Here is a 24,013-nt window from a genome sequence, read left to right on the forward strand (position 1 = left end):
CGTCCCGTCTTCTTCCATCTGCCCTATTTCCTACACTCAGAATCTGCTCCCCTGCCATTCAGACTGGACTTTCCTAGGATTCCTGCTCCGACCCATTTGAGGTCCATCGCATTTAATGTCTCTCTTACCTCTCACTCTCACGGATGACACCGACTGTTTCAGATCTTTTCCAACAACGTTTTCTGGGCAGCAACACACCGTACTCCAATTCTTACTCAGCCATGTTTCCTCAGCTGCTTGACATCTGGCTCAGCATCCAACTCTTCACTGCATTTCCCACCCTGATATCTCAGCACTCCTCACCCTGGCCCTTTGTAATGCCCTGTCTTATTTAACATTTTGCAAAACTCTATACTGTGCACCATACTCTCCCTCCTTCATTAGATTTCGGCCTCAAAGTTTCTCTACTTTTTCCTTTTTAAATGCATGTCTCAATAGTTTCTCTCACGTATTTTAATTTCTGAGCAAACTTAACATCACTTTCCTACAAGTTCTTCCTGATTTCACGTTATTTGTCGCAAATAGTGACATCTATAATATTTCCACCTTCCCTCTCTAATTATTATGAGAGTTATATTATTTTTCTCTTGAGGTGCGTGTACTCCAGAGGTACACTCCTTAATGAGACTCGCCCACTTCTTACCAAATATAGATCATCCTGTTACCAAATACACTACCCACCCACTCTCTCCAGTTCCTCAGACTGACACCTTCGAGGTTGCTATCAGTGGCTTTTCATCAAGATTTGTATTGCTGCCTCCCCAACTATTCCCGTCAGCCAAGCCCCTTAATTACATTTTGCCATCCCACAAAATTCATAGTCACTATCCTACTTCTTTATACCTTAATCTTATTTGAGGGTTTTTAAAGACATAAAATATTGCACGTATAATTGAGACTTCCTCTGTACCACTTCATTCATAATCATGTACCTCTCTCCTTTCCAAAAGAAACTCACTATATGATTTGATACTTATCCTCATATGTTTTACAATTTTAATAAATATTTATTATCCATAAATACTATGTATATAAATTCCTTAACATTTTTTTCCTCACCAAGACGTGCAGACCTGTCTGCTTTCTGTCTGCAGGCCTTTACTCCACCCTCGTTATGTGCTCCAGGCACTGCAGTCTTTATTTAACACTAGACTTTTCAACCAGTTAACCTCTTCGAGATCTTACAGATTTCTCCATTTGGGGTGTTTTTAACCCACATCTTAATTGCCTTTTGCCACTCTTGCAAACTGAGAGCCCTGCTCTGATTCATGCAATGCTCCTATTACTTAGGTTAAAACTCCTCTCTTCTTTCATATCCTGTTACGTCTGCCATGTCTCAACTATCCATCTCGGCTGCTATCACTGTGCCATAGCAGTGGAGAGAGGATTTTTCTCCTGAGATTTACTTCTCTCGTGATTCCCCACCATTCCTCAAGACATACAGACCATCTTCTCTACAGACAGACCACTTGTCCATGTTCCTGATGTACTTTAAGGCTGCTAGTAATGTCTTTCTAGGAGAACTCATCTTAATAAAACTCCCTTAAACTTCTCTATTAACCAAGTTTTAACTAAATATTTTACTCATGGCATCAATAGCCAGTCTGCCCTCTAATCCCCAGTGCTGTCTAGGCCACTGAAACTGTCAGAAACACCACTCGTTGCCACGGGGCCTTTCCCATCCCATCTGACTCCCTTCCAGGTCACCACTCCAGGTCTTTTTATCATATGCCTGAGCTGCACTGTTGCCAGTCCACTTACTCTTAAGTCCTCTCTGATGCATGCAGTGGTCCTTTATCCAGCTAACAAACTCTCTCCTGCCCATTCCATCATACCCTTGGTCTAAGTGTGGTGCCATAACCCACCCGTCATCATCCCTCCACATCTGTAGGAATCTCCATTTTGCTGTGCCCAGTCCTTTCCGTCTTGTTCTTCCTTTCCCCCTAGAGAAATGTGCTGCCTTATTTTCTGCATCTCTCCTTTCAGCTACACATCATTGTCATGAGCTACAGTGGGCTCTTCTGGATAGACTCCCCTCATGGTGGCCACTCACCACTCAACCCACTGCCGTCCCCCTCCTGTTGCATCCAACACCTTTCCCTGCATCTTTGTGAACTCTTACTTCAGCCTGAACTTCCATGGGACCCCGCCCCGGCCTGTACTTTATGTCTGTCCACGGCCTGCTTCTGACCTTCCACCATGGTGACCACGCCTGTTACTTCCAGTGTATTACCAACATTGCCTCCCGGACGGCAAAACCTCCTACTCCGACTGTTACTTTGCTTCCTTTTTACCTCGTCCTCTCTCCTAGGTAACACATAAGTCTGACAGATTTCCACCTCCTTTTTCCTCATGTTCCCATTTAGTCTTCTTTAATGCCCTCACACATTTGTTAGCTTTCCACACCAAATGCTCTGTACCCATCCTTTCTCCGTAGTTTCCAACCTCCATGTTTTGCTCCGTCCTTCTTTGCTATTTATTCATCCGAGTTTCCTGTGTTGCTTCTCTCATTTTCTGCAAATCCTAATGTTTCCTGAATTTCTGAGTATATCTTTAATGTCCCTCTCATAGGACACTGTTTTTTACAACTTTCCTATGGAGATTTCTCCATTTCTTAACTTTTCATAGTGATGAATGCATATTTGGAGGGGGTCCCTCCCCTCCTGACCCTCACTTTCTCCCCCATTCCATTCTCATGAGACAAGCTTTCCCCTCAGATAGCTTCTAACCTGTCAGTCTCCTTTCCCGTCATGCTCTGTGGCCCAGGTGTGGTGCCGCTACCTCCAGTTAGTATCAGTGGCATTTTCTACGTCAGAATTAAGTACTACTTCCTCAGCTGGCCCCGGTTTTACCTTTGCTGTTTTACTCCTCTTTGTTTTGCCTGTAGAAACACCATCTTAGTCAGCGCCGCCCCCCCATTCAGGAACGGGGTGTGCACGCATTGCTCCCCTGGACTCAGGGGTCTCTCCTGGGTTCACAGACACCTCGTGTTCAGTGCTCAGACTGTGTGGACTGGATTCTAGGTCCGTCACTGTGGCTGCTCTCTACCCTCCCTCGTCCACAGCTTCCTGAACAGTTCTCCATCACAGCCTCAGTTCTTATTCATCTGCCTTCGTCTTTCCTCTCCATAAGCTAAATTCACATAAAATCATTCTACTGAAGTTCCTACTCTCCTGTGCCCTGTGGTCCTCATTCTAGCCCTCTTCGACGCCCTTACCCATTGGCCATGCTCCTCTCCTGAAAACTCCCTGCCCAACTCACTTCATATGGCTCCTTTTTATCCTTAAGCCTCCATTTTCTCCTTTTCTACTATTCTTTCTTTTTTTTAAATTTAAGTAGAGTTGGTAAACAATATTATATTAGTTATATCCCTCCTTACAAGTCTCCTCAGTGGCTTCTCTATTTCTCAGCTAATGCTGATATTAGCTGCAAAGCTAACATTAATGCTCCTTTAAGCTTCAACCTCACCTCTCCATCTCTTGGCCCACATGTAGGGCCTTCTCCCTCTACCTGGTACCCATTCTTCAAATGACCTTTCAGTCTGGGGGCAACTGCCATGGAGTGCCCCATTCCCACTCCCCTCATTACCTGTCTTGCCCTAAGGAAACAGGCTACCTTGTTTTCAGCCCCTTGCTTTCAGCTCCAGGCACATTTCCTTTGAATAGGCTCAGGCTCCCAGCAGCACTCCCTGGTCGGGTCGTCTGCCCCCGAAACTGCCCCTCACTTCACAAAAATCTTCACAGGACACAAGAAATTCTAAGAGTAACTATAATGTGCCATTTGCATGATAATCATTTGTATCTCCCTTTGGTGGTTTGCCCTCCCCTATCTTAATTGCTTAAAGTATAATTTCATCTATCACCTGAACGTGGAAATAAGAGATGAAGCTTCATGCTGGAGTTGGGTTCCCAGCGTGATCTCGAGCCACTCATCTCCCATGTTGGGCTTCCATGCTACAGGCAAACCACTCAGATTTATCCTGGGGCCTTTCGGGTTGCTGCCCCGACTTTCCATCAGGGTTCACTGTAATCTGTCCCCAGATCTTCCATTTAAACTGCCTGTCATTGATCAGGCCTCAGCTGGCTCCCATTGTATGCAGCGCTGCTTTTCAAAGTCTGGCACTAAGACCCAACATTTGGAGACTCATTATAAAATCTTACAGGGCTGCCCAATCCAGGAATTCTGTTCCTCGTCTTAACTGCCCATTCCAGCCCACCCACCCTCACCGCTTTCCATGTAGCACCCACTTCACGTAGTTCCTCATCTCTCCCCTACCCAGTCCTGATCTCTGGTGTAGGTGCAGTGCCACATCCTTCCCATCAGAACCTGCCAGTCTTCAAAATAAACCACCACTCCTTCACACTCTTCCACTCTTCTCCTTGACTGACCCTACAGAAACTCCGTTACCTACGCAGGCACTTGTTTTTTCAGCTACCATTTTTATATCCTTTCTCATGGATTCAGAAGTCTTTTCTTTCATGTTCTCTCCATACCCTTCTAAATACATTTGCACCCTCCGTTCATTCCAGACCTCACGGGGTTCCTGCCGCTGGCTGTGACCAAAACCCATCCCTTTAGGCTCTTTATTCTTTCACTCTGCTGGTCACACTTGTTGCTCCAATAAGATTCCCCACACAGCACTCCTGCCAACACCAACACCACGTAGTCACTTCTTTCTCACATTCTCCCTCCTTTGGTCGTCATCTAGCTTAGCTCACCTCTCTAGTTAATACACAGCTCTGCCACGTCCCGGTGTCCTCGTTCTGGCCTCTGTAGTGCCCTTCCCTACGCACGCCTTAATCAGTCCTCACGGGACAAGCCTGGCCTGTGAAAACAGTGTTAATGTAGATCTTCAGGGCACCCTTCTCTGACTCCCTTCTGGCACTGGCCTGCCTTTGTTCCCGAAGCTCTCATCCTTCTGTGATGGCAGGGGACTCTGGATTGTTCTCTTGGAACAATCCCACACGGAAGGGACCCCTCCTGCCCCTTCCTCTCATCCCCCCGTGTCAGCCATCCTTTCTGGCGATACTGATAGAGCGCTACAGTGGTTCTCCTGCAGTTCACCTTCGGTTCCCTGAAACTTCCCACTGTATCAGCCACACCCTATCCTTAAAAACTTGGCACTAAAGAACATAATCTCTCCTAATACCATTCCTACTTGCTTCCTTATTCAGTCTCTGTACCACTTACTTAGATATAAGCATCTTTTGTCTTTACTTGCACAGAAACTCGGCCATTGTTCCTGCTTGACTCCTTGTTCCTCTTCCTTGGCTACAGGTGCCCTCCCTGTTGAACAGATCCCAGCAGGGGTTCCTGTAACCTTGTATTACTAACGTCTGTCCTGCCTCCCCTCCTTACTTATGACCTTTGTCCCGACCATAATCCGTGTCTCTCCCTTCATTGTCTTAAATACCTCAGCTGACCCATTCCAGGTCTGTGTTAACTTCCACTTTTTTCTTGACCTTCATCCCTCTTCCCCTCCACAGAAAACCCTAGCTGAATTTAACCATGAACATACTTCTGTCAACACCTCCTACATTAAAACAGATTCTGTAGTCTGGAAAGGTCACTCTCTCTGTGGGTCAGCCCACTATCACCCGTTTCAACATGCTCCATTAAGTTCATTTGTTCTCTGAACTCGGACCCCTCCTTCACAGGACTCCCACCAGAGACCCTCATTCTCTCTTAACACCTTGGCCTCTGGTGGACTGCCTCAGCTCCCCAAAGCCTGCTGGGGAAGATGGAGTCTCCTTCATTTGAAATACAAAGTATTTTAAATTTGTTCCTGAACGAAAACCCATTTGCATATCTCCTACTATTTCCAACTACCCGTGGCCTTTCTGGCCTCTTTCCTTTAGTTCACGCACCTTCCTCCGCACACCGAAGCATGCTCACATCTTTGGAGATCCAATTAAACTGTTACATCCTTTCAAATGTTTAATGATGTTCCCAGGCTGTTAATCCTACACTCCCACACAGGCTATTAAAAGTCATATTAAAGAGCCTATGGCACTGAGTTGTGATGTCATAGGTACATAAGTGGATCTCTTTTTCACACACACATGCACACACACACACACACACACACACACACAATTTAACTCCTAGACAGCTATTGGAGAGAAATGTCACGTCTCAGTCATCTTTGTAGCTAAGCTAGTGTCTAGCACCATAGTTTATATCTTTACACATAATGTTAACGTGTACTGACATTTACTACACATTTGGAGGGAGTTTAAATAAAAACTGAGCAGGTGAAAGGTCTCACTACCCATATGGTCATAATGGCCTTTGCATCTGAGTCTCTTCTTTCCTGTCCTTGCCTGTGCCCCAAATAATTTTTGAAGTCCCCAGTTTCTAATATTTGCGTACCTGTGAGCCTCTTCCAGACCATGGGTTAGACCCTTACTTCACCCACAGTTAATAAATCCCCTCCTGGAGAAAGCTCTGAAATCCCTATCTTCATGAAGTTCACTTTCCAAAACTGTGCCCCTACCTCCATTTGCTATTACTTCCAAGCAGTCATCTCAAAACATGGGACTGCCCGCTCTGCTGTTCCATGAACGGCGCTGACCTGGCCGTACTAGCACCTCCTTGCTGCCATACTCCCTGTCGGCTGAAAGTCAGCATAAGGTGAATTCATCCTGGTGCTCTGAGGACCACTGTGGGTCCCCAGTCTACAGGCAGTATTGCCTTTTGAAATTTAGACTCTGTTGTGCTTAGTGTTAATTTAATGATCTCTGTGCTTTTTACCACCCATTTTTTGCTTTTTTAGCATCTAAGGTAGCGGTTCTTACATTTTTTCCACATGTAGCCCCCTTTGATGGGCATGGCTGGAAACCACCCCCCCAGAGTTTCTCCCCTGCTGCTTTCTTTGCACCAGTACAAAACAGAGTTGTGCCGATGTCCTTCCTCTCTTCTGTACAGTTCTGACCCACTGTGGGGCATGCATTTAAAATAAGCCTTTGTGAGACTGCCTTTTGACCAGCCTACAGGCTGCTTCTGAGAACTACTACCCTAGACAACAGAGTGTCGTACGCTGCATTTGATAATTCAGAGCACAGTGTGGTGAGCAGTGCTCCCCAAGTCACTGGCGGGAACTCGGGCTTGCGCTGTGCACTGACAAGGCCGGCCTCCTCTTCCCCCTCCAGCTGCAGGCACCTTTAGCTGCACCATGAAGTTCACAGTCCGGGACTGCGACCCTGACACTGGGACTCCGGCTGAGGAGGGGTATGAAGATGAGTACGTGGTGAGTCTCCCCTGTGCGGGGACCCCACGACACACCTGCACCGCTGTCCTCTGCCTGAAAAGAGCATTTTTCTGGGAACACCTGGCACAAACTTCAGGGGTTTTAGTTTCAGTCTTCTCAGGTCACAGCTGAGGAGAGCCAGGACTGACCCTCCTCTGTAATGGGAGTGTGCGGTGCCTACGAGAACTGAGACTCACCACTTCCTGACCAAAATAAAACTCACCCTTTCTTATGTCTTTATAATAGGGGCAGTTACAAGATGAAAATAAGTACATGATTTTCATTGAGGTCAACAAGTTTTATTTAAAATATCGGGGTGATGGTTTTGATCAGCAGCTTTTAGTTAGTTGGCTTATAGTGTGGAGCTACATCATGAACTGAAAAGTCTCCATAGAACGCAAAGGAAATTTTAAGAAGTATCGACCTTTTAGTGAATGCTAAGTTCAGAAGGCCCTGTATGGCCTGAACTTCGTGCTTAGGTGTGGCAACGCCCCGGGGTGTAGGCGTTGATCTGAATGTGGCTCCTGCCCTATTTCTTGCTTTCCTTTGCTAAGGCCTGCATCATTAGAGCTAGTGATACTACAGGACGTCCCCCTAGTTTGGTAACTGAGCTTTTCCCAGGCTGCACGGGATGTAATACAGAATGATAAAGCCCTACAAATCAGCCCCTTCCATCTCTGTTCTGTACTGAAGGACTTCAGTTTACTGACCTCTGCTTGTATCCGCTAGCTGGAAGACCTTGAAGTGAATCTGTCTGACCACATTCAGAAGGTTCTGAAGCCTAACTTTGCTGCTGCCTGGGAAGAAGTGGGAGATACTTATGAGAAAGAGGAGACTTTTGCCCTCAGTTCTACCAAAACTCTTGAAGGTGAGGACAATTATCAATGTATTGCCTGATAGCACTATAAAAACCTAGTGGGAATACTTATTATTCCAGAGAACACTTCTCTTTAAATACCGCATAAACTAATTCACTTAAAAGGCCAGGACCCTGTCACCCTCACTCGTAACTATCACCCATAACTGAGTCCTTCAGTTCCTAGTCCAGCAGCTTTCGCCCACATGCTGCCCCGCTACCGCAGCCCCTACCAGTGCAGGGGCCGCTGGCCTTGTCTCATCCTGTTGCGTCACTGTTGCCAACACAGAAGCTGTCAACAACATCATCACGTTCCTGGGCATGCAGCCATGTGAGAGGTCAGACAAAGTACCTGAGAACAAGAACTCCCACTCGCTCTATCTGGCAGGTAAGAACCTGCCATTGGGTTTCCCCTTTATTTCGCTGCAGAATCTGATAGGAAGGGATATACGCAGGTATCTCGTGCCCTGCTATTGTCCCTCTGTATGAGCTACAATTTGAAGCCCTGTCGAAAGCAGTAATTTGTTTTAGCTGTTTGCTTAATTGGCATGCTGTCTTAACATTGTTCTCTTCAGCTATATATTCAGCCTAACACATTTACTTAAATCTGTCCCACGAATACCAGTGCCGCCACCTCCCCCACTTCGAGTCAGTACTCCTGAATGCCTTCTATGTACCTGGTATCATGGGAATATAAAAGATTACTTCAGATTTCTACATGGGACTCAATTCCCACCGTAAACCCCAATCTGTAGCTAAACTAAAATAATAGAAAGGAAGTACAGGCAGAGCACGATGAAGTTCACTAGTCACAGCTTGTTTTGAGTTCTTACTATGGTTTTCCTCACTCTTTTCTCCAAGGTGTATACAGAGGTGGCTATGATTTACTGGTAAGGTCCAGGCTGGCCTTAGCAGACGGAGTGACCATGCAGGTGACTGTCAGAAGCACAGAGGAAACACCTGTAGATGTTATCCTGGCTTCTGTTGGATAAGTTTTTACTGGGCAAGATGACGTTGATGCGCTCCGCCGTCAGCGGGCTTTTGGGCTGGTGGCATGCATTTCCCAGAATCATACTTTCAAAGATTATGATTTTGGAGAAGCAAATTAAATGTGTGGCCCTGAGCCAGCAGACCAAGCCAGCGTCTGTCCTCGTGCATGTCTTTGTCCTGTTTCCCTTTTATTATGCTGGTCAGCCCTGGTGTGACAGTGTGTCTCTGGGTGAACTGAAGAGGCAGATACTGCCCTGTGTCCCAGCTGCTTAATTTCATTATATTCTTTAATTTAATGTGTCTGAAAGCTCCTGGCAATGTTGGAAAGCTTCTGTCCCAGAGGGGTGGGGGGGGAGGGGAAGGCAGAGTCCGCTTTTGTCAAAATTCATTTTTATTAATAGAAAATAAACACTTATTCCACTTTCAGTTGTTATACTTGAAGTTGCTAATTTTAAAAAGAAGAATTTAAAATAATCACTTAATAATACTGTTTGGACCTAAACAATGAAAACTGTGGCTTTAAAAAGAAAAAAGGATTCAGCACCATTTGTTCATAGGCCTTTCAGAATTGCTCTCAAAGTTTCTGGAACTTTCCTGTCTGTAAAGTACAGGAATTGAGGAGCTACGTGAGGCGGCCTCTCTGGGACAACCAGGGAGGAGCTGGGCGATCAGAAATCAGTGTCCACTCAGCACGGTCACTTGGACTGTGCGACGCTCCCTTCCCCTCCACGCTAGTGCAGGAGGGACACGCTTCAAAGCACTGAGGTATGAGAGTCAGACTGTTATTTGCTGTTAAAATTGGCTAACAACAGTAAACCTCTGGCATAGATGCTGTTGGTCTTTAATGTCCTGTGATTTTTAAGAAATTTTGTAAATAGTTTGGATTGAGTTCTACTTATTCAGCTGTTGGTCTTTAATGTCCTGTGATTTTTAAGAAATTTTGTAAATAGTCTGGATTGAGTTCAACTTATTCAGAAGTTAACTGTGTTTAAAAAGGGTCACTATTCTGCCAGAGTAAGTGTCTGCTGGTTTAGTACCCTCCTAAAATATACATAATACATGTAAGTAAATCATAGTTTCAAAGTACACTTAGAATACTGCATCATTTAAACAAAAGTCTTAGAATACTGCATTATTTAAACAATAATCTATCTTAACACAATGTCTATAATTAGATGCAACTGATGAAACTAATTCAAAGTTAGGACAAGGGAGACTCAGCTCCCTGGAAGCTGTGCTGCTCAGGAAACGTAGGAAAGCGAGGGCCCTTAAAGCCGCCCAGGGAGAGGTGGGCAGGCGCTGCCTCCTTGTCCTTTACTGTTACTGTAAGACTCACACTGGACCTTGGCCAGACACTGGCACTCCTAAATGCTTCAGCCAAGTCCACAGAAATGCCAAGACTTTTGTGCAAAAGACTGTCTGTCTGTCTGCAACCGTGAGTAGGAGTGCTCAATGGAATTTCCTAACCACGCACAGGCAAGTCCATACATTGATCGGATGTCAGAGGAACGGGAGGTGGACTGTTTGCTCGGTCGGAGCGTCTACTGGCTTTTCACTGTGTGCTGTTCACCAGTGTGCGTCAGGTGGACCTTTGTGAGAGAAGAGTGTTTGGTGGCCAGGACCTCTTTTGGGCATTTCTTTCTAAGTGGAATACACAGCAGGTAAGGGAACGGGGGAGATAATACAGGGAAGCTACTCTCTCCAGCTCAGAAGGAGTTGATGAAGCCCATATATGCATTCAAGAAGCCCATGGGATCCTCTAGCTGTGGGTAGTGGCTAATGTGGTCATCCAGAATCGACACTGTGGACCGCGGCAGCGTTTTCCTAGTGGAAGAGAACAGCATGGAGGTGAACTTGAGGCTGCAGGGAGGGGGGGAGGTAAGCCAGTGGGCAGTCCCAGTGAGTGCCCCTGTGGATATACCACACTGGAGGGACCAGCAAGAGCTTATTCAGCTTCTCCTTTGGAATTGTACCTTGGGCAGATGAGCTTGCCAGCCCCATGTATGACATATACACACTGGGTTTGAAATGTCCACAATCCAACAGACAACAACTTGAAACACATGTCAGAGTGGGGTGACTTCGAGCTCCTTAGAGAAGCATGAGGCATCAAACAAGCGGACCACTGTCCCAGTAAAGACAACAAAAGATCTTCCTTAACCCTGGGAGGTGATGAGCAAGGGTATCTTATGGAACATGAAATGCCAGCTATTTACTACTGGGCTGTTTCTACTAGGCCAGATGAAGGTGTGGAACAGTCTCGTGTGACAAAGTCAGTTAAGATTTCAATTTCCAACCTTCCGAGTAAACACCTAGAGACAGTAACCACCGATGAGGAGGCCCCTCCCACAGTGAGCTCTTCTCAGCTCTCCCTGCAGTTGCTCAGCTGTTCTCAGCTCTCCCTGCAGTTGCTCAGCTGAGGCTGAAGAGCTGGCTTTCCAGTCAACCAGAGCCAGCATGTCCTGTGACCTGAACGCACTCCCACTCCTCAGTTCACATGACAGTGTTTTCTTACCTGTGCACCTAGGAATGCGTAGTAACCGTGACAGTGAGAAACAGGTTATATGAATGGAGAGAATGTGTAACAATTTCCTGATCTTTACATTCATGTGAGAGTAAGTTTCCCCAGCTCATCCTTGACTGTGTGTTTCCTCACTGGATGAACAGCCAGTGAGGCCAGTGATAGTGGCGAGAGCCGAGGGAGACTCACCTGTACAGCTCCAAAAACTCCGGGTAGGGGTTCACCGGGTCCAGGGGCCCGTAGATGAAATGAACTAGGAAAGGGAAGAGGCACAAATTACTCACAGCTCTTACCTGCTCTACCCCCACGCTAAAATTACCCCTCCAAAAAAAAAATGTTTTCTTTAAAGAAACTGTTTTATGATAGAAAATTTAGCTTCTGTCAATAAGTAGGTTCTAAGAAACTTCTGAGAATAGGCTGAGAGCTGAGTCCATTTGGGCCATTTTCTTCTATAAACAGCCCTGCAGCTTTCTCTGTAAACCCAGGGTGCTGTCACTCTTGAAGTCTCTCTCTCCAGTAATAACTGGCCCTTCACACCTGAAGTCAACTATTTTCTCAGTACTAACTACAATATTATGTATGAGACATAGCACTGAATTTTTTTCCCGTTTCAATCTGTAAGAATGAAGAGACAAATGAGCAAAAACCACCTGTAGCCTCTTGACTACTGATCTAAACAGCCTCCCGCGTCCCAGAATTGGGCATTCACCATGGCCGCTGGCAGGGCCCAGCACGGAGAGCGGCTACCTGAGCAGTTTCACAGGGGTCTGTAGGCTTCACTCTGGGGCATGTCGCTGGCATGCCAGATGTGGGGAGGTTCGCCAGCTCCCAGGAAGGCTGACCAGTTCAATTTGAAAGGATTTTTTTCCTACCATCAGTATGCCCCGAATATTGCACAGCACATACTTTGCCCACCCCCCAAAAGTATGTTGTGTTTCTGAAATTCAAATTTAGCTTGCTGTCTTTGTTATATTTTTAGATGCTGAGTCCGGCGATTATTTTAACCCCAGAGTCCCTCAGTTTTTCTATCAAAATGTAGTATAGAAATACTCACTAGGAATAGTTACAGAGGCCAGAGCTCCCACCCAGCGTCTTCTGAACTTCTTCCTCTGATTGATGTACTGTAAGAGACTACACCGCACAGGTAAGTCAGCAGGAGTAGAACAGGAAACCTTTACTGTGAGAGGGATGCAAAGGCCTGACATGAGCTTCAAGGGAACACAATACGTTTTCTTAATCCAGAAGCAACTCAGCGCTCCTGGGATTAGCCCTCTGCATTCAGCCATCTCTGTTAACCCCCAGGTACCTACGGCAGTGATCGGCCTGCTGTCCACATAAAAATTAATGTTTCTCTGTGCCTGTGAAACAGGAAATGAGATCTAGGAAGGCTGCAAATTAGTTTGGGTTACGTGTAGCGAAAAGCCCAGGTTCGAATTGTGCCTCCCACAGTAATTAGCTCTGTAACTCAAAGGTCTAAACACATCGTTTGACCACCTTCTTCCTGTTTAAGAGGACTGAACTACATGATCTCTAACTTGACATCCACTTCTAAAATTCTAGCTGTAGAAGAGCACACGCACAAAGCTATAGTCTCTGCTCTTCGTCTGATCACAGATGAAGTGGAGAAGTTCTCCTCCCACAGCGCTAAGACGCCCCAGCCACGTTCTAGAACTCGAACTCACATAGTCTAGTTACTCTGCCTGGAAACTCCGGGAGTTACAGACCTCAACTGGCACCTCTTAGAAGTGGTGCTTGTGTTTTGGAAAAGTACGTGGGAATTTTAAAAGAGGGTTTGTTTTGTAATTTTTTACTTTAAAATGAATCTCTGGGATCCCGTGGGGGTTGGGGGAGGGGGGGATGGCCCTCTCTCCCTCCCAGTTTCCAGCAAAGCCATCCGTGACAGCAGTGGAGGCTCCAGGGACCCAGCTGGCAAAGGCCAGGGCCTCATCTCGAGTCCTTATGGATGTCACCATGTCTAGGTCCCTCTGTGAAAGCAGCATGTGAACCAACTGGCCGTGTCTTTCCTCTCGGAGCGTGGCTTTTTTTCGTGCGCCTTCACTGAGTCATAACCAACCTTCCCATGAGATGGCAGAGCCAGCCAGAACAGAGCAAGCAACCCCCCCATTCCCCGGCTTCCACAAACAGCCTGTCTGGAAACTGAAGCGAAGTTCTCTCACCTGTCGATAACCAAGTTCCCGTCATTGTTGCGTATCCCTGCCCACATGTCCCACAGCTCGCTCTCAGACGGCCGGGTGTACGGCCCGAAGACCGGGGTGAGGCTGAAAGAGTCCAAACCGCAGAGAGACATGTGAGAAGAACGCAGTGTCGAAGGTGACTGGAACCTCAGGTCACGCAGTGGGACCCTGAACTGATTCATGAACTCCTTCTACTCCTTCCCTGGCAAGTGGCCAACACCTTTGCTTTAAAATATCAAACCCTAGGATTTTGCGCAGAACTTTAACGGCAGCAGCCTTTCACTGCGCTGTTCCCGGGCAGGAGATCAGTCCCCGACAACGACTTACCCTCGAGAGAACACAAAGAAGTTCATCAGCCGTGTGAGGATGGGCGACAGCACACCTCCGTCTTTGAGCAGCTACAGGTAAATAAGTAAAAGTCAGGAATCCAGAGAGAAAGACACCCAGCCGCAAAAGAAGTTTTATGCCAAAAACTAAGAAAAACACTTTAGCCGAGTCTCCTACTGACAGGTTCGGTCACTGGCTTTTCTTTTTTTGTTTTGCCTACGCCTATGCGTCTCTGATGGACAGCATACCTACTTCTAATTCCTTTTAAGATTACATTGCTACACGTCACGAAATCCCTAAGATTTTTAGCTGGTATATTCAGCTTTAGACTAGGGTCCCTGCTTGTTCCAACATCAAGCTGATGGCACAAACCTTCTCGTAGCTGCATTTCTCCAAACATTTGTTGATCTCTCATTCTCAGAAAGTATTAGGCTTTAGGTGGGGGCCACTGCTGCTGCTTTATTTGCATAAAAAGGAAAAAACTAACTTCATTAATATAGACTGATGAGCAGGATTTTAACTACAGCCTTTTGCAGCAGAAACGACCCTTTGAAAGGTCCTGGCACTATTTCTGTCATTAGAAATCTTAAGAACTAATGATCTAGCCAGTAGAGTGGCCAACCTTTTGGAGAAGTAGAGGACGATGAGTCTCAGGAAATATACCTGTAGGAAAAGAAGAGACTAATGTTAGTCATTTTCTGACACCTTTACCGCAAATGTAGGCTGGTGACTGGAAACCATCCGCCCTACTCACTGTCACCTTTGGGTCCTTCGCTGCTAAAAAACAAATTGCAAATAAAAACTGAGTACTGTCATCTAATTCCTTCTCTGTGCAATTCTGTGTTTAACAGGTCAAATCATATCCCACTGGGATTACTTTCCAGATTGTACAGGTAGAGCAACAGGAAACACAATGTCTACGGGAACAGACAGTGCTGATTTTGAGGCAGCCAAAGAAACCAGAGATTTTTCAGGAAACGTAGGTCCAAAAACCACCCCTCCAAACCTAGATTTTTCCTGTGCCATTTTTTCCCAGACTTAACGGGAGAAAGCCATAAGCAACGCTTGTAAATGACACAGACTTCTCTCCCCATCGGCCCTTGTGTATTCAGGGGACCTTCAGAGGTTCCTGGATTTAGAAGTCAAGATCCACGGCAGGCTAAGAGAAAGAAACAGCTCCAAACGGTCTTGTAGTCAAGTGAACACTTGATTTCTAACTGAAACTTGGCGTGGCCATCAGTTAAGAGATCACAAAACCACAGCAGCACTAGAAGCACCTGTGGCTTCACCTTGGATTTTCACACCCACTGCAGTTGTTGTGGGGCATTTACACTCCTCACCGCTGTGCGGCTGCTCGTTGTTACGAGACCTGTGTAAAAAGCACAGTATTGTGCTTGTAACACAGCTTTTTATTAACCAAATTTCCTTCTAGTCAGTTTACTTTGTAATCCTTTTCTTTTTTTTCTTTTTTTTTTTTTAAGACTTAAAAACATCTTGAGAAAGGGTCAATATTACCTCATCAGACTACCTGAGCTATTCGGGGCACAACAAAGGTAAAGGTCCCCGGTTAACCGGTGTCCGTTCCCAGTGCCATCAGATTACCATGTAGATGTCACTGATACCTAAACGTGCCCATGTCACCTTCCACCCACCGCCAGGGCAATTACCTCCATTTGACAGACAGAGACTCTTTATGGTGAGCCGACCCGATCGATTCTGCTTGAACCTAAAAACAGGAGGCAAATGCGTCTGACTGAGTGGACCGGCACCAGGGCGGCGGCTGAAGACAAGCTTCCAAGAGGCAAAGGGCTACGAAGAACCCAGAACAGTTTACTTGTCCCGGCACTTGAAATGAGCAAGCCCTGGGACTAGTACACAGGTCCGTGGCCTCACTGACCTATAGAGAAGTTCCTGAGCGACGATGTCTCCATAATCGTGAGTCAAAAGGTTGACCCTGCGGTTCTGAAGCCCCAGATGCCGCAGCAGGGCCTCCACGATGCTGGCCTGCTCGAATATGGAGTAGTGGTGTGGTCTCTGAGGGGAGGAGAGCGCACGTGCAGGGCATGCAGTCAGGAGCGCAGGTCTGCCTGCCGCCCTCACCCCTCCGTCTCGTCCACCCCCGGCCCTTGTTGACCTGGTCCCGTCCAGATGCTGCTTACCGGTTTGTCACTAAAGCCGAAGCCTAAGAAATCGAGGGCAATCACTCGATGGAACCTCAGTGTCAGTCCTTCCCAAATCTACAAGAAAGAAAGAGATGATTTGGACTTTTTCATTCGGCCCTTCCCCTCCCACCTCAACAGCATATGGGTTTCATCCCTTCCTCAGCCTAATAAATAGGCTCTAGTGGGCGGGGGGCAGGGAGGGCTCCGCAGGAAACCATTGCTGGCCGCAGATGAGCCCCTTGCAAAGTGCTGTGTTCCTAGTAATTCGTCTCTACTGAGGGAGAGACGCCAGCATTTTCAGCTTGGCAAGGACCCTTCCCACACTGCCAGTTTCTCACTCCCTTACCATAAATGAAAACCAGTTCAAATGTACGAGAACCTTTTGCTGCTCACAACGAAATCCTTGATTTGGGATTTTTAAAGACAGTAGGACCTAGGAAGTCTGAGTTCATTACCTTGTACCAGTCGTAGCTGGATGTTGGGAAGCCATGCAGAAGCACCACTATCTCCGGACTTCCAACCACACCCACGGAGTCTGGGGAGAAGGAGAGACAGCCATTAGCCAGGCCCTACGGAAACAGCCTCGATGATACCAAAACTAGGTAAAGGACAAGAAATCCTGCCCAAGTTAGTGAAATTTAAAAGTAGGTTTCTTTTCAAAACTCAAGCTTACTGCTTTAGATAAAACAGGCATTTTTTAAAAATCTGTATATCAAAAAAAAATTATAAATAGCACACTTTCTATGAAAATACTTAAAGGGAGTTTGCTTAATTTCACTGAGGTTTTTTTTTTTTAAGCATTTCTCCCATTGTGTATTATTAATATATACATTGCTTTTCATACTAAAATTAAACTTTCAGTTTAATTATACAGTTAAATGTATATACAATCATAATATATATAAACTACAGATTCTTTGCACCTTATCATTAATGGCCTCACAAAACTTCTCTTAAATATAGCAACTCTCCCTCAACCTTGTGAGTACTGTAATTAATACTGTTTGTCCCACACTGTAATTTCCCACAGAGGAGATAAGCATCAAAATCCAGTACTGAAAGCATCATGCTCAAACTACTGCAAAAATCCTAACAACTATAAGATATTATTAATCAATACATACATGAACATTTTTTAATGGGTAAACCATCTTGTAAATTATCCAAGCAGTTAAATAGTAGAATGTCTTTTTTTTAAGACTATTTTTTTAGAGAGGGAGAGAAACATCGATCAGTTACCTCTCATACATGTCCCGACAGGGGACTGAACCCGCAACCCAGGCATGTGCCATCACTGGGAATCAAACAGGCGACTTTTCCCTTTGTGGGACAACGCCCAACTACCTGAGCAACACTGATCGGGGCTAGAGTAGAATGTGTTGCTAATTACTAGATTAAAACTGGTATGTTCAAATACTGCAAATGGTGTGAGAATTCAAAAATAAGGTTTGCAAAATAATTTAGAAGCAATTTAAAATTCTATAGATTTTTGCCTACAAGTCTTGTTCTTAGAATCCACTAAAATAAAATTGTTCTATTTACAAATAATATGGTTTGAAAATTTAAGGATAAAATAAACATATGTAAAGATTTCACTTTGACATTAACTAAAACATTGAAAAACTGGAAGCAACCTAAATGGCCAACATAAAGAAAATTATATACTTACTTAATTGAATATAGCAAATGAGAGGAGGTCAGGAGCAATAATGAAAAACGGTTTTATGACAAACATTTTTCGTTATTGCTCTTGACTCCCGCCCAAAAGAAATCTTTTCCTATTCCTTTCTCAGGTTCTTTACCTGTAAAAATGAGGTTAATGGCACCTATCTCCAAGTACTGTTAGAGAGATTACATGAAATGATAAAGACTGAAAATATAATTCAATGTCTAGCACATGGTAATTACTTGATAAGTAGCAGTCATAACAATAATTATCATTAGCAAATTAATTTATACAAAGGCAGAAAAGACTTCAATCACGGTTATGCATATAACAATCTTTATAAAAAACAAAAAAAATGAAATCAGGAATTTGTGGGGGGAACAGGACCGATGGCAGCTTTAAACAGTGTCTGCCCTGCTCAGCGCTAGGCTGCTCCGCACAAAACACCAATACAAATTGGGCTACAAAAATATGGATGCTGAACATGTCAGTTCTACAGGCTGGACTCTCAATTCCACCAGCCCCTCCCTCTCGATGTTTTTTTTTTTTTTTAAATCCTCACCTGAGGACATGCTTAGTGATTTGAGAAAGAAGGGAAGGGAGAGAGACAGAAGCATCAATTGTCTGCCCCATACGTGCCCTGACAATGACCCCATGATCTTTTGGTTACGGGGCAATGCTCCAACTACCTGAGTCGTCCGGCAAGGGCAAGTTTTCTTTGGGTTTTCCATCTGTTAAGAGGGGTTTAGTATTTTCAAGCCCCCTTCCCAGAAAAGGGGGGTGTTCCCTCCATCACTGAGGGCCAACAGAGACCAATGGACACAGAATGCGCACTGCAGTGGGCCCCTGGGGGCCCACACATGCGGGCTGCTCCAACTGTCCTGTCCTTACCTTGGTAGAAGATGCGCAGTCCCTTATAGGTGAAGAATTTGCCTGATGACTTCCAGGAGTGGAGAGCAGGGGAGAGCTGGGGCGGCGGGATATGGAGATAGGCGGCAAGCAGGGGCACCGCCAACAGCCCCACCTGCACCCACCACTCCCTCATCCTGTGGGGAAATCAGAGACCAGGTAAGCAGTCAGGTGACACTGGACATGTCGAGAAGCCCTGAGCTGGTGAAATAGGGCGGGAAATTGCTGTGCCATGCGGTGACCTCCTAGGATACAAACCAGGGCCGAAAATGTTCCAAGGAGAACATAAGAGCACCTCCACCTGTTACGGCAACAGCAATCGCCATATTTGCTCACCATTCTAATTTTCAGGGGGAAAAAAAAAACATTTTAATGTATACTCTTCCTCCCTTTCTCCCCACTTTAACCCTCAGCCCCTCCCCCCGCGCTGTTCCTAAGACCTGGAGAGGTTTCCTTGTGAAGTGGAAGGAAGGGGACTGGGGAGGGGCTGCGGTGCCCCCTCCACTGGCTTTGACCAGGGCTTCCTGGGGGGAAAAAAATAACTGCCCTCCCACGTAGTCTGAAAGCTCTGCCACCACCAGGCAAGTGTTATGTGTCTTTTAACTAATGTTTTAAAACGTACATGTATCTCTGTGAGGGCATAGTAACATCACGTGACCTTCAGCAGAGATCCGCTCTCGATTTTTTCACATCTATCCCTCCGCCCCCACTGGCCCCCCTGAAGCCCCCTTCAGTACTACTACCTGGACTGTGTTGAGAAACCGCTCTGGGTGCACAGTGCGTGAAAGTAGGAAGCTGGGTGCGCTCTGTTGCCAACATAAGTTGCCTTGTTGTGACCCTGAATGTCTATTCTCTGGAGAGGTCAGGGCAGCAGGTTTTAGTTCTGCTTTTCTTAGCAGCCTCTTTAGGAAACTGCCATTTATTTAATTTCTTAGGACTCCCTTCTCACCCCCCCCCAAAAAAAGTAAGGCGGGGGTCATGTACAACACCTGGGAATTGATTTTGCCATTGCAAGGACAGTATGGTTTGCACAGCCAACCCTCCAGTGACCAGGACTTCAAAGGTCCAGGCTAATCTGTCCTTAATAACAATGAGTGCTACATGGTGATTAGAAATAGTTCCCCCAGCTTCTATCTTATCACTCCTGATAGCCACCAGGGAAAGAATCAGCATTAGAATGGAAGTTCTCTCAAATAGCCAGTAGTTGAAATACCATCTGAAACTAAAATTAAAAGAAAAAATCTATAAGAAATGAACGGTCGAAGCCCTGGTGGAAACCGCTCTGTGTCTGAACACACCCCTTCCACCATATTCCCTCTAGTTGGCCACAGTCCCTGCCCATCACCAAGTGATTATTTTAGTGCTAAAACAACCACATCCCTTAAAGAATATAAGCTCTTTTGCCTCTTTTTTAGGTACCACTACAGCGGTCTTTCTTCCCCACTGACATACCTGTGGGTGATTTGATTCTACCTTTCAAAGTAATACTAGAAAGTGATTCCAAAAATGTCTGGGATGTGCTGATTATATCTCAATTTTCACCCCACAATAGTACCAGGCGACATCCGCACTGTCTCTTTGAAAGCTGAGGTGACAATAGCATTAGGTTTAGATCGTCGATTTCTCAGAGCTATCTGTCCAGTGTACTACAGCTCATGCATTCTCGGGTCGCATATCATCACGCCTTATCCCCCGCTTCTCCTTTCTTCATTCAGGTTCCAGCAGCCTCCTATCTGCAATGACTCAGCAGAGAGCCAGGGAGGGGTTACTAAAGGAGCGAGCAGGACCACCCCCGCCCAGTGTGTGTTGGGGGCGGGGGGACGTCCATACTCTTTCTGGACACCCTACCTTTCACACCTTCCCCTTTACGGTAAGAAAGCCAGAGGCCACCCCCTAGGGAGCCGTTTTCTGTCTTTATCATCTCAGGGAAAATACCCCTAAGGGCGTTTTAGGATTTTTTAATAGGGACGTTGGTAAGCAAAATGGATTCAGCATTTTTGACCAAAATCTCCATGATTTGAGGAGCAATGAGTCAAGAGAATATGGCAAACCCCAGTACGAACCTTCTGGAAATTAACCTTTCCCAGCCCTGATTTCTTCAGCTTGTAAATGGGAAAAATCTGTTTAGTATCACCAAACCTGCCCACCTTCCAGCATTTCTTGAGCCCAGGAACTACTTTGTAAACCAATACCAACGATTCATATGTAACGTGACGACTGGTCACATCATCATTCTCACTTTGTGTTACTGAAATCTCAAAAATACTTACGCTCGGTGAAAATAAGCGAAATGCAAGTTCTAGTCACACCTATGCAGTAACTCACGCCACGGCAACACCAGGGACTTCAAATCCTAAACTGCGCCACAGCAATACCGGAATCTTGAAATCCTAAATCGCGCCAAGGTAAAACCCAGGTCTAGAAATCCTAAATTGCGCCACAGCAATACCTAGGTCATGAAATCCTAGTCACAACACCGCAATACCGGAGTCTTGAAATTCTAAATCACGCTAAGGCAACAGGGGGGGCTGAAAATCCTCAATTGTGCCAGGTGATAACCGGTGTTAAAATCTTAAATCGCACGGAGATGAAAACCGAGTCTACAATTCTGAGATCGCACCACGGCGACACCACGGTCTAAAAATCCTAAACCGCGCTGCGCGCCGCCGGGGTCTAAAAACCCTAAATTGCGCCAGGGTGACGCCCGGGTCTAAAAATTCTAAACCGCGCCACGGCGACGCCAGGGTCTAAAAATCCTAAATCGCACCAGGGCGACGCTGCGGTCTAAAAATCCTAAATCGCACCAGGGCGACGCTGCGGTCTAAAAATCCTAAATGGCGCCAGGGCGACGCTGGGGTCTAAAAATCCTAAATCGCATCTGAGTGAAGCCAGGGTTCAGAAACCCTAAATCACGCTAGTGCAATGTGGGTGTCTAGAAATCGCAAATTACATCAGAACGATGCTGGGGTCTAAAAATCCTAGAGCGCATCAGAGGCGAAACCAGGGTCTAGAAATCCTTAGTTGCGCTAGGATATTGCTGGGGTCTAAAAAATGTTAAATAGCGCCAGGGTGACGCGCCAGGGTTCCAGAAATCCTAAATCGGAGATTCCGACTTCTACTGCGGGCAGAAATGACATTCCCTCCCAAGGAGATAAAGCCCGAGGGCCCGCCGCCCAGGCCCCCATGGGGTTTTTCCCTCCACTGCGGGAATTGCGGTCCGGCACCCCAAGCTCGGACACGCGAGTATCCACCCACCGGCCAGCACCCCGGTGCCGGACGGCGGCCGAGAACCGGCCACACCCCCTAGCAGCGGCAGCGCGCACCCACCTGCGGAGGCGATCTCGGCGCACCATGGCTGCGTCTTATCCCATGCCGTACCGTGCACCGACTCGGAGCACAGGGGCGCCGAGGCGCCCGCAGCCACGCAGGGCAGCCACAGCCCGCGAGGGTGGCGCCGGCCGCGGCAAGCAGCGATCCGCCACTCAGGCGTGTGCTGCGGCACTGCGCGAGGCGCGACTGCCGCAGAGGAGGCGCCGAGCTGTGCTGGTTGCCGCGGCAGCGCAGAGCCAGTGGGCACGGTCTTTTAGAGACCACCCGCGCCCCGCCCCTGGCCCGCCCACAGCGCCGCAGTGTCCCTCCCACCGCGGCGTCCCTCCCTCCCTCCCTCCCTCCCTCTCTCTCTCCCTACAGCCCCCGTTGCTGCTGCTGCGGAGACAGTGTATTGCTCTCTCAGAAGCTCCTCTAGGGGGCACCTTCAGGGCGTTGACCCCCGCTAGCGCCCTGCTGCTCCCTCGCGGCCCCCAACCCTGGGCTCCAGGTTCTATAGCAGAAGCTCTTCTGGCAAGTTAATGCCACCGGAAAAGACAACAGATCCCTGAAATCCTAACCGTCCCCTTAGACCACCCAATGCCCTCTCCCACCACCCCGCAGCCCCCAAAAGGGCGATTAGACCTCAGGTGTGGCACCTGCTCGCTTCCGGCTCCAATCCCAAGGTGTGGGTTCTGAACTACGCGAGTGCCCAATTCGAAGCAGTGATCCATGAATGCCCCACCTCTCCTAGATCCCTAACTGTGGGTAAGGGCACAAACAAGTGGGTAGGGAACGACAAGCTTTGCTGAAGGTACCACCAAAATAGTCGCCTGATTACTGGGACGGCTGCTTCGGATCTAAAAGGTCATAACTAGCAGAACGCTTAAGTCTCTTGCTCTGCCACTGGGCACGTTTCCTTTGCAGCAGCGCGACATGGGCCTTGTACCAGAGCCCAGCCACAGCCCTCCCGTGGCACCCGCTCCCAGAAAAAGACCCGTTCCGCTCCAGAATTAATGATCATCACAGTTATGAGACCAAAGTTCCCCTTTATGTAAGATTAAATTCACAATGCAAGGGCCCCAGTGGTACAGAAAAGGGGGAAGGATTTTTTTTTCTTCATCCATAATCGTTTAAAAGGCATCTATTACGCCTTTGAAAATAAAAGCGTAGAGAATCACAGTGTCTGTGTTCATTTGCTGGCTGTAAATTGAAATTCTGAGGAACGCATGCAGGCTGCGAGCAAGCCAGGCAGCCTGAGCGCTGCTGGCTGTCTCCAGCAGGGGCGCTGCAGGTCTCTCTTCTCTCGCGCCTACCTGCCACTCAGGCCAGAGCGCAGACCAGCGCTACTGTCAAAGGCCGGCCCAGCAGAGCTCACCCCTCCTCACAGTGCACCAGGGAGCGAGGGCCACCATCCACACCTGGGAGAAACCACCATCTATGAGCATGTCATCAAAACGTGTGGCTCAATCCAAGGTACACTTCTACTGGTGTCCCATTAAGGGGGTCATGAAACGAATGCTTACTTAGCACCTACAATCTGCTAAGAGGCAGGGACACAAATGTGGACGAGAATTGGCCCCTGCCCCAGAGCAAGAGGCTGACCATTCGGTGGGGAAGACACACGAGAACCGATGTTAAATTTTCCCTTTAATTTCCTGGCCACATCTTGTGACAGATTGGCCCCCTCCCCCAAATATGTAAGGCCCTCAAAGGCTGAACCCAAGTATTATTCAACTTTTGTGTCCCCAGAGCCCGCCACAGTGCCGGCCACAAAGCAGGCCCCTAATAAATACTGCATGAGTAAGTACAAGAATTTGAGGGTGCACAGA

General features: G+C 47.0%; 2 protein-coding genes across 3 annotated transcripts in view; one reads left to right on the forward strand and one right to left on the reverse strand.

The window, feature by feature from the left end:
* COPG2 (COPI coat complex subunit gamma 2) overlaps window positions 1-9,242 on the forward strand; it is a 135,473-nt gene extending 126,231 nt beyond the window's left edge. Inside the window, exons 21-24 of the mRNA XM_037165878.2 lie at window positions 7,152-7,249; window positions 7,979-8,117; window positions 8,395-8,493; window positions 8,967-9,242. Coding sequence (XP_037021773.1) covers window positions 7,152-7,249; window positions 7,979-8,117; window positions 8,395-8,493; window positions 8,967-9,097 — 467 coding nt within the window. The 3' untranslated portion in view covers window positions 9,098-9,242. The remainder of the gene's footprint in view (window positions 1-7,151; window positions 7,250-7,978; window positions 8,118-8,394; window positions 8,494-8,966) is intronic.
* A 278-nt stretch (window positions 9,243-9,520) lies between these two features.
* MEST (mesoderm specific transcript) lies at window positions 9,521-22,441 on the reverse strand. Of its 2 annotated transcripts, XM_053657085.1 has the most exons (13): window positions 22,203-22,440; window positions 21,146-21,265; window positions 18,858-19,012; window positions 16,756-16,835; window positions 16,298-16,375; window positions 16,036-16,172; window positions 15,806-15,864; window positions 14,761-14,801; window positions 14,139-14,209; window positions 13,794-13,895; window positions 12,671-12,747; window positions 11,806-11,869; window positions 9,521-10,919 (listed from the first exon to the last, which is right to left on the reverse strand). In XM_053657085.1, the coding sequence occupies exons 3-13, from the start codon at window positions 19,009-19,011 to the stop codon at window positions 10,802-10,804; spliced, it is 981 nt and encodes a 326-aa protein (XP_053513060.1). In that variant the 5' UTR covers window position 19,012; window positions 21,146-21,265; window positions 22,203-22,440; the 3' UTR covers window positions 9,521-10,801. The 2 variants fall into 2 exon arrangements, with proteins under 2 accessions (XP_053513060.1, XP_037021775.1); XM_037165880.2 differs by lacking the exon at window positions 21,146-21,265 and having other exon boundaries at window positions 22,203-22,441.
* Between the last annotated feature and the right edge of the window lie 1,572 nt (window positions 22,442-24,013).

This window comes from Artibeus jamaicensis, unplaced genomic scaffold (genome assembly GCF_021234435.1).
Source record: "Artibeus jamaicensis isolate MK-2021 breed Jamaican fruit bat unplaced genomic scaffold, CSHL_Jam_final scaffold_3307, whole genome shotgun sequence".
Classification (NCBI taxonomy): Eukaryota; Metazoa; Chordata; class Mammalia; order Chiroptera; family Phyllostomidae; genus Artibeus; species Artibeus jamaicensis.